The 10,000-nt window shown below is 41.5% G+C and overlaps 1 protein-coding gene across 10 annotated transcripts in view; it reads right to left on the reverse strand.

Moving 5' to 3' along the window:
• Positions 1-10,000, reverse strand: part of LOC113824907 (GATA-binding factor 6-A) — a 71,007-nt gene that overhangs the window by 41,598 nt on the left and 19,409 nt on the right. For all 10 annotated transcript variants that reach the window (XM_070116233.1, XM_070116232.1, XM_070116230.1 and 7 more), the window contains exon 3: positions 571-665. In XM_070116233.1, coding sequence (XP_069972334.1) covers positions 571-665 — 95 coding nt within the window. The remainder of the gene's footprint in view (positions 1-570; positions 666-10,000) is intronic.

A 10,000-nucleotide genomic window follows, 5' to 3' on the forward strand; every position in this document is an offset into this window, starting at 1 on the left:
TCTACCTCCTTGCCTCTTCCTACCTCCCTTCCTCTACCTACCTCTCTCCTCACCTTCCCTCTCCCCCTACCTCCCTCTTTCTCCCTTCCTTTTCTTTCCCTTCCCTTCCCTTCCCTTTCATTCCCTCTCCCTCACCTTTCCTTTCCTTTCCCTTCCCTTCCCTTCCCCTTCCCTCCATGTCTCACACTCATCCTCACCTTCTCCCCCCCCCCTCCTTCCTTCCCTTCCCTCCCTCCCTCCCTCCACCCCCACCTTCTCTCTCTCTCCTCCCACACCCACCTTCCCTCCCTCACTCCCACCCACCTCCCCCCTCTCTCCCACCCACCTCCCCCTCTCCCACCCACCTTCCCTCTCTCCCACCCACACCCCCTCTCTCCCACCTCCTCCCCTCTCCCCCTCTCCCCCTCACTCCCTCCCACCCTCTCCCACCCACTCCTCCCTCACCTCCTCCCCTCCTCCCCCCCTCCCTCCCTCCCACCCATCTCCCACCCATCTCCCACCCACCTCCCCCCACCCTCTCTCCCTCTCTCCCTCTCTCTCCCTCACCCAACTAAAAGCACATGTACTCACTTTGCACCCTCGTAGTGGAAGTCCATGCTGAACATTTCCAGGGGCTGGCTGCGACCCCCGCTGTACCTGTCGCCTTCCAGCTCCGGTGAGTATAACTGTGAGGGAGGGAAAAATATGAGGCGGCGTGAGTAAAAGTATGAGGTGTGAGGAAAAGTATGAGGTGTGAGTATAACTGTGAGGGAGGAAAAATATGAGGCGGTAAAAGTATGAGGTGAAGAAAAGTATGAGGCGGCATGAGTAAAAGTATGAGGTGTGAGGAGAAGTATGAGGTGTGAGTATGACTGTGGTGGAGGGAAATATGTGGCGGCGTAAGTAAAAGTATGAGGTGTGAGGAAAAGTATGAGGTGTGCGTATAACTGTTAGGGGGGATATGTGGCGGCGTGAGTAAAAAATATGAGGTGTGATGAAAAGCATGAGGTGTGGGTATAACTGTGAGGGAGGGAAATATGAGGCGGTGTGAGTAAAAGTATGAGGTGTGAGTATAACAGAGGGAGGGAAATATGAGGTGGCATGTATAACTGTAAGGGAGAGAAATATGAGGTGGCATGAGTAAAAGTATGAGGTGTGAGAATAACTGTGAATGAGGAAAATGTGAGGCGGTCTGAGTATAACTACAAGGAGGGAGGAAAATATGAGGTGATATGAATATAATTGTGAGTGAGGAAAATATGGGATGGTATGAGTATAAGTGAGAGCAGAGAATATATAAAGACGTGAGTATAAGGAAAATATGAGGGAGTGTGAGTATAACCGTGAGTTAGGTAAATATGAGGCAACGTGAGTAAAGATGATAAGTAAATCTGAGTCAATCTTAATAATAAGTGATAATAATTTATTTAATAATTATTCACTTCATAAATGAGTAAGTATGGTGAGATCGTGAAAAGCATATATAGATAGATAGATAGATAAATAGATCGATAGATATATAGACAGATAGATAGATAGATGGATAGATAGATAGATGGATAGATAGATAGATGGATAGATAGATAAATAGATAGTTAGATAGACAGATAGATATAGATATACGTTATATGCATTTTCATATTCATAATCTGAAAGTTACTTACATAAAACAGGCATCTTAATGACTTTATAGAAAACAGAAGATAAAACAAATAGTTAAATTAATCATATAGACCATACAGAAATTAAAAGAAAATATATAGCAAAGCAAAAAAGCAAACAGCGAATAGCGAAGATAGAATAAAGATCAAGATTATAAAAAAAATCCTATCGAAGCTATTTTTTTTATAAAATTAAAATTAAAAATGTGAGCTTGAAAATATAAATAAGTAACGAATGTCGATAACGAAAGCAAATACAGTAAAAAAAATAATAAAAAGAATATAAGAAAGCAAAACAAATATAATTAAGCAACGAATACCAAAAAACGAAAGAAAATAAAAGTAAAAAAAAAATAGTAAAAAAAAGAAAAAAGAAAATTGTAAACTCGGAAAAGTAACGAAAGTCGAAAACAGAAGAAAATAAAATAAACGGAATTAAAGAATATGAAAGAACGGCATTGGGAGAGGCGAGTGGGTACAGACAGAGCGATAAGTACAAGGTTGTACCATGATACAGAATCAAACACCAGTGAACAAATAACTTAATAAAAATACCACGTCTTTTTTTTATGACAAAATTACTATAAATTTTCTTTTTTGAAGTTACGAAATTACCACCTTTTTTCTTTTGTTATAAGAAAATCACCACGTTTTTTTATATCACAAAATTATCATATTTTATCTTTATAATATCACAAAAACACCACATTTTAAAAAAATATTTATCACAGAATTACCACATTTTTATCTTTTCTGTATCACAAAATCATCACATTTTCATCTTTTTTATATCACAAAATTACCACGTTCACTTTAACAATAACTCCTATAGCTAATTTCAAAAAATAAATCCAAAATTAACAACACAACGAATGGGAAACCAAATTAGAAACCAAAAAAATACATTAAATAAATAGGTCGATTGACACAAAATACTTTTACGTCGATTTAATAAATCCCAAAATGGAAAATGAAAACTAGTTTGTACGAGTTAAGACAAGGCTAAGTTTCTGAAGGCAATGAGAGGTGGAGGGGGGAGGGGGAGGGGGAGGAGGAGGAGGAGGAGGAGGGGGAGGGGGGAGGGAATGGGGGAATGGGGGGGGGGAGGGGGTGAAGATGAGGGGAAAGGTGGGGAAGGGGATGGGGAGGGGGAGGGTGAAGGATGGAGAGAAAAGGGGATGGGGATGGGGGAGGAGGAGGGGGGAAGACAGAGGGAAAAGGGGGGAGGGGAGGTGAAGAGGGAGGAGGAGGGGGAAAGGGAGAGAGAGGGTGAAGAGATGGGGGAAGGGGGGGGAGGGGTGAAGAGGAAGGGAAAGAGGGGGGTGAAGAGGAGGAGGAGGAGGAGGAGGAGGGGGCGGGGGGTTGGGATGGGCATGGGTGTTGGGAAATGGGTGAGTGTGCATGGGGTAAGGAGGGGGAGGGGGGTGGTGGTACATGGTTCATGTGGGGGGTTAGGATGGAGGGGAGAACAGGAGAGAGAGAAAGAGAGAGAGAGAGGAGAGAGAGAGAGAGAGAGAGAGAGAGAGAGAGAGAGAGAGAGAGAGAGAGAGAGAGAGAGAGGGAGAGAGAGAGAGAGAGAGATGAGAGAAAAGAGGACAGGCAGAGGAGAGAGGGTAAAGAGAATAGAGAAAAGAAAGGAGAAAGAAAAAACGAAATGAGACAGAAGAGAAAAAAGAGAAACGAGAAAGACGAGAGAAGAGAGAAAAGAAAAGAGAGGAGGAGAGAAAAGAAAAACAGTAAGGAGAAAGACGAGAGAAGAAAGAGAAGAGAAAAGAGAAGAAAGAAAGACAAGCGGAGTAAGGAGTGGGATGAGAGAAGAAAGAGAAGAGAAAAGAAGAAGAGAGAAAGACAAGAGAAACAAGAAAAGTAAGGGAAAAAAAGAAAGAGAAAGACAAAAAGAAAAAATGAAGAAAACAAAAAAAGAGAAAGACGAGAGAAGAGCAAAAGAAAGAGAAAAAAGAGAAGAGAGAAGTAAGGCATAAGGAGAGACAGAGAGGGAGGAGGGGTGGGGGGGTGAGGCGAGCAGACAGAGATGGGGTGGGGGGGGTGGGCAGAGGTGGAGTAGAGTCCTCAAGATCAGCCTGGAGACCCTTATCACTTAAGATAATCTTTAAGTAAACAAGAGTGGAACATCATACATCATACACCCTCCATGCTGTACTAAAACTCCTAAAAGTCCAACTGTACCGAATAATAAATTAAATCCGTTTTATTAAGGTGATACTTTCTTTAATATCTTAATTCTGTTGGGGGTTTGTTTTTTTGTTTGTTTTTTTGTTTGTTTTGGGAGTCGTGAAATTGGTGAGGTTGTCTTGTCTCCAGCTGGGCTTATCTGAACCAGCTTTGTGTTTCTGTGCCATCTGGGTGTAACCAGGGCGAGGATTCGTGTTTAAATTAATTGATTTTAGAGGGCTTCGTAATGTAGGAATTAGTCTGCCATTTTGGAAGACTTGGGGGAAAAATACAAAAATCGGGGATTAAAACAAAAATATCGGACATAAAAGATATCAGTTAAATGGATAACATCGAGCCTAAGATATCAATAATAGAAATGTTTAAAAAATCAATCCTAAAAACTCAGGATTTCCAAAATAAATTAGGGAAAACTGAACAACAACAAAAAAAACACAACCTTAGAAATGAATAAAACAAATCCGACCACAACCAACACAAAACAGAACAAATTAACCTAAAAAAACAAAAACCCCTAAAAAAAAAAATCCCCCAAAAAAGAAGTCAAAACACAAACACAAATTTTCCCTCAAAAAAAAAAAACCTTGACCAATTTACCTTTTTTTTTTTACGAAAGACCACAAAGTTATACTCGCGGCCGTAGAATGGTGTTCGGAGGAGATACAACAGAGAACCCCATGTCTGACTGACAGATTCGGAGGGTATGTATGATAGCTGAGTGCTACAACTCCTTATCTGGCTTTTATCTCTCTGATGTACACCGTCGTACGCACACACACACGTATACTGTGTATGTGGGGGGTAGGGGGGGGGGTAGGGGGAGGGAGGGTGATGTGTGTGTGGGGGGGGGGTGATGTGTGTGTGGGGGGGGGTGATGTGTGTGTGTGGGGGGGTGATGTGTGTGTGTGGGGGGGTGATGTGTGTGTGTGTGTGTGTTTGTGTGTGTAGGGGGGGTGGTGATGTGTGTGTAGGGTGTGTGTGTGTGTGTGTGCGTGTGCGTGTGCGTGTGCGTGTGCGTGTGCGTGGGTGCGTGCGTGCGTGCGTGTGCGTGTCTGTGTGTGTGCGTACATTTCTTTCGGCAAATATAAAGAGGTAGAAATAGAACAAAAATTACCATAAATCCCCTAATCTCCAAATTAAAAACCATAAACCCGAAGCCAATCCGAAACAGAAATGACAACCATTACAAATTCTTCTTCATGATCAATCACCTTCCATTTCCATAGGCCTACTTAATTCATCCCAATTATATTCACGAAGATAAGATACAGGGATGATGATCCGGCCGTAATCTTCTTCACAATTACATGACTAATCTGAAGTGTCTCTTGGAAGACATTTCCAGCGTGTTAACCTCAATTTTTGAGAAAATGGCGCGTTTTTTGGACGAAAGAGAAAATCGGTTGGACAGAAACCGTTATTAGAAAAATGAAAACACAAAAAAAAGCATTTAGAAATAGGAAATATGATTACAAGAATCGGAAAAAGAAAACGGAAAATAACACCACCAAAACAGGAAAAAAATCACAACGACAAGGACATAAGAGACAATGCAAGGTATTATCAGAGGACAAACAACCACTTCAAAACCTAAAAGAATGTCCAAAAGCAAGACTGCGATATTAAAAAAGGAAATATGACAAGAAGCGCAAAAATACACGAAAAATAGCACCACCAAAGCAGGAAAAAATCACAAAGGACATAATAGACAATGCAAACTATTATCACGAGGACAAACAACCACTTCAAAACCTAAAAGAACGGTTCCCGACCCGTGGCGCGAGACTTAAATGGCGGTCAAAATTCAAAATCCACGAAAACCTGTAGATTTAACCGCCGATATCTCTCTAGAATGAAAAGAAACATCTCCGATAATTCCAGATGAAGGAAATTTAAAGTTATCTTCACTTCTCACGCGACGTTAGAAGATTAAACGTTAGATGAGATTGTCGCAAATGATGTGTCGGTTTGATAAGACGTAAAGAATTAGGGGAATTTTGCGTTGACGAAGAAAAAAAAAGAACTTGAACCGCTGTACTTCAAGAATATGAAGGAAGACTCATGGAACTAATGAATTAAAAACAGTGTGCTTTTGACGTTATTGAAAATACATTAGCGATTTTGTCACCACGGGGATAAAGTGAGCGATGACGTCACCACAAAGGAAGAAGCGTTTTTGACACTACGGGGGAAAATGAAGTGTTTTCTTCATCATAGCACTTGTATTACCTCATGGGGAAAAAATAAAGCGATTTTTTCACGACGCGGAAAAAAAACATGGCGCTTTCTTTACGACGGGGGGAAAATAGCGCTTTCCTCACGACAGGGGAAAAATAGCGCTTTCTTCACGATGGGGGAATAAAACATGGCGCTTTCCTCACGACAGGGAAAAGAACCTAGCACTTTCTTAACCGCAGAAGATAAAAAATAGCGCTTTCTTCACGACAGGGGAAAACATAGCGCCATCCTCACGGCAGGGAAAAATATAGCACTTTCTTCACGACAGGGGAAAATCAAAGCGTTATCTTCACGACAGGGGAAAAACATAGCGCTTTCTCCATGGCAGGGGAAAAACATAGCGCTTTCTTCACGACAGGGAAAACAAACATAGCGCTTTCTTCAGGACAGGGAAAACAAACAGTGCTTTCTTCACAAGGGAAAAAATACATTACGCTTTCTTCACGACAAAGGAAAAAAAACTAGCGCCATCTTCACGACAGGGGAAAAAATACCGTTTTCTCCATGGCAGGGGAAAAACATAGCGCTTTCTTCACGACAGGGAAAACAAACATAGCGCTTTCTTCAGGACAGGGAAAACAAACAGTGCTTTCTTCACAAGGGAAAAAATACATTACGCTTTCTTCACGACAAAGGAAAAAAAACTAGCGCCATCTTCACGACAGGGAAAAAATACCGTTTTCTCCATGGCAGGGGAAAAACATAGCGCTTTCTTCACGACAGGGAAAACAAACATAGCGCTTTCTTCAGGACAGGGAAAACAAACAGTGCTTTCTTCACAAGGGAAAAAATACATTACGCTTTCTTCACGACAAAGGAAAAAAAAACTAGCGCCATCTTCACGACAGGGGAAAAAATACCGTTTTCTCCATGGCAGGGGAAAAACATAGCGCTTTCTTCACGACAGGGAAAACAAACATAGCGCTTTCTTCAGGACAGGGAAAACAAACAGTGCTTTCTTCACAAGGGAAAAAATACATTACGCTTTCTTCACGACAAAGGAAAAAAAACTAGCGCCATCTTCACGACAGGGGAAAAAATACCGTTTTCTCCATGGCAGGGGAAAAACATAGCGCTTTCTTCACGACAGGGAAAACAAACATAGCGCTTTCTTCAGGACAGGGAAAACAAACAGTGCTTTCTTCACAAGGGAAAAAATACATTACGCTTTCTTCACGACAAAGGAAAAAAAACTAGCGCCATCTTCACGACAGGGGAAAAAATACCGTTTTCTCCATGGCAGGGGAAAAACATAGCGCTTTCTTCACGACAGGGAAAACAAACATAGCGCTTTCTTCAGGACAGGGAAAAACAAACAGTGCTTTCTTCACAAGGGAAAAAATACGATTACGCTTTCTTCACGACAAAGGAAAAAAAACTAGCGCCATCTTCACGACAGGGGAAAAAATACCGTTTTCTCCATGGCAGGGGAAAAACATAGCGCTTTCTTCACGACAGGGAAAACAAACATAGCGCTTTCTTCAGGACAGGGAAAACAAACAGTGCTTTCTTCACAAGGGAAAAAATACATTACGCTTTCTTCACGACAAAGGAAAAAAAACTAGCGCCATCTTCACGACAGGGGAAAAAATACCGTTTTCTCCATGGCAGGGGAAAAACATAGCGCTTTCTTCACGACAGGGAAAACAAACATAGCGCTTTCTTCAGGACAGGGAAAACAAACAGTGCTTTCTTCACAAGGGAAAAAATACATTACGCTTTCTTCACGACAAAGGAAAAAAAACTAGCGCCATCTTCACGACAGGGGAAAAAATACCGTTTTCTTCACGACAGGGGAAAAAGTACATTACGCTTTCTTCACGACAAGGGAAAAAAAAAACTAGCGCCATCTTCACGACAGGGAAAAAAATACCGTTTTCTCCATGGCAGGGGAAAAACATAGCGCTTTCTTCACGACAGGGGAAAATCAAAGCGTTATCTTCACGACAGGGGAAAAAGAAACAGAGATGAAAAAAATAACGCGCTTTATCTACCATAGAGAAAATTTAGGCAATTTTGTCATCCCGATAAAAGTAAAGAATATATTCACGATAAGAAAAAGAAGTAAAACGCCTTTGACAGAAAGAAATAAAAAAGATAGACGTATTTCACACAACAGGAAAAGAAGTGCGGCCATTTTGACACAACCGGAAAATAAGGTAGAACGCTCATATCAATAAGGACTAAAATAAAGCCTTTTTGTTACTGTAAAGGGAAAAAAAGCGGGGTTGGCACTTTATGGATAAGAATTAAAGCACTTTTGGCTCCGTGGGGAAGAATATATAAGGATTTTTGGCATTTTTAAGAGAAGAATAGAAATTTCTGGTATTGAGGAACCAAATATCGGAAGGGAAGGGAGCGAAGTAAATGAAGAGAAGGGTAAAGCGATAGCGAAGGAGAAAGGGAAGGAAGGGGAGAAGAGAAAGCAATAGAAGAGGGAGGGAGAGGGAGGAAGGAAGAGACAGAGAGCGAGGGAGAGGGAGAGGGAGGGAGAGAGAGAGAGCGAGAGAGAGGGAGGGAGAGAAAGAGAGCGAGGGAGAGGGAGGTAGAGAAAGAGAGCGAGGGAGAGGGAGGGAGACAGAGACAGACACAGACACAGACAGACAGACACAGAGGAGGAAAGATTCCACTTAGGGTATCATTTAACCCATAAACCCACGAACGCTTCACATCAACCCATTTCACTCAAACAAATCTAGTCCCGTTATCCCCTTTGTAAAAAATAAATAAATAAATAAATAAATAAATAGATAAATAAAAAAATACGTGATAAATTAGCTGAATCCACGAGATAAGAAGAGATATGAACACAAGATTAAAGCCCCATAACCATTGCTTGTCATCGCCCATGTTCCTGAAGTTCTCGTATCCTTTGGGCTTCCTTCTCTCAGCCCATGACCCATATCAGCCCATGAGGGATAACAGGAGGTAGACCAACCCATGAAACATACAAATTTGTAATCTATGTGAACCCATAAGTCGTATGAGTGTGTGACCTGTACCATAAGTCCTATACCTATACCATATACCTGTACCATATACAGTACCTATACCATTAGTCCTATACCTATACCATATACCTATATATATGTCCTATACCTATACCATATCCCTATATATATAAGTCCTATACCTATACCATATCCCTATATATATAAGTCCTATACCTACACCATATACCTATATATATGTCCTATACCTATACCAGATACCTATATATATAAGCCCTATACCTATACTATATACCTATATATATAAGTCCTATACCTATACCATATACCTGTATATATAAGCCTTATACCTATACCAGATACCTATATATATAAGTCCTATACCTATACCTAAACCTATACCATAAGTCGTACCAATGCGTGACCTATACCCATACCATACGAACCCTAAGCCCATACCAACCTGAGCTATGAACCCATGACCTATACCAGAACATGAGTCGTACCAACGTATACATACCCTATGGCCCATACCAACCCACGAGCCATACCAGTCTATGCCCCATACCTATCCATACCCCATACCTATCCATGACCCATACCAGTTAATTACCCTTACGTACCCATGGCTCATACCAACCCACGAGCCATACCAGTCTATGCCCCATACCTATCCATACCCCATACCTATCCATGACCCATACCAGTCAATTACCCTTACGTACCTATGACCTATACCAACCCACAATACCAACCCATGAGTCACACCACTTCCTGACCCATACCAACCCATCACCCCCCCCCCCACCCAACCACTAAAGGTACTGTCACACTAGCACTTTTTCCGTCAATTTTTTGACAATTTTCTAAAGTTTTGTCCATTTTTAGCCGAATTGTCGATTTTCCAGTCAGACGACCATGATCGTTTCCGTCTGAAAACCTTTCCGTCAACTTTTTCAGCCAAGCAAAGTCAAATCA

This window comes from Penaeus vannamei, chromosome 38 (assembly GCF_042767895.1).
Source record: "Penaeus vannamei isolate JL-2024 chromosome 38, ASM4276789v1, whole genome shotgun sequence".
NCBI classification, from domain to species: Eukaryota; Metazoa; Arthropoda; class Malacostraca; order Decapoda; family Penaeidae; genus Penaeus; species Penaeus vannamei.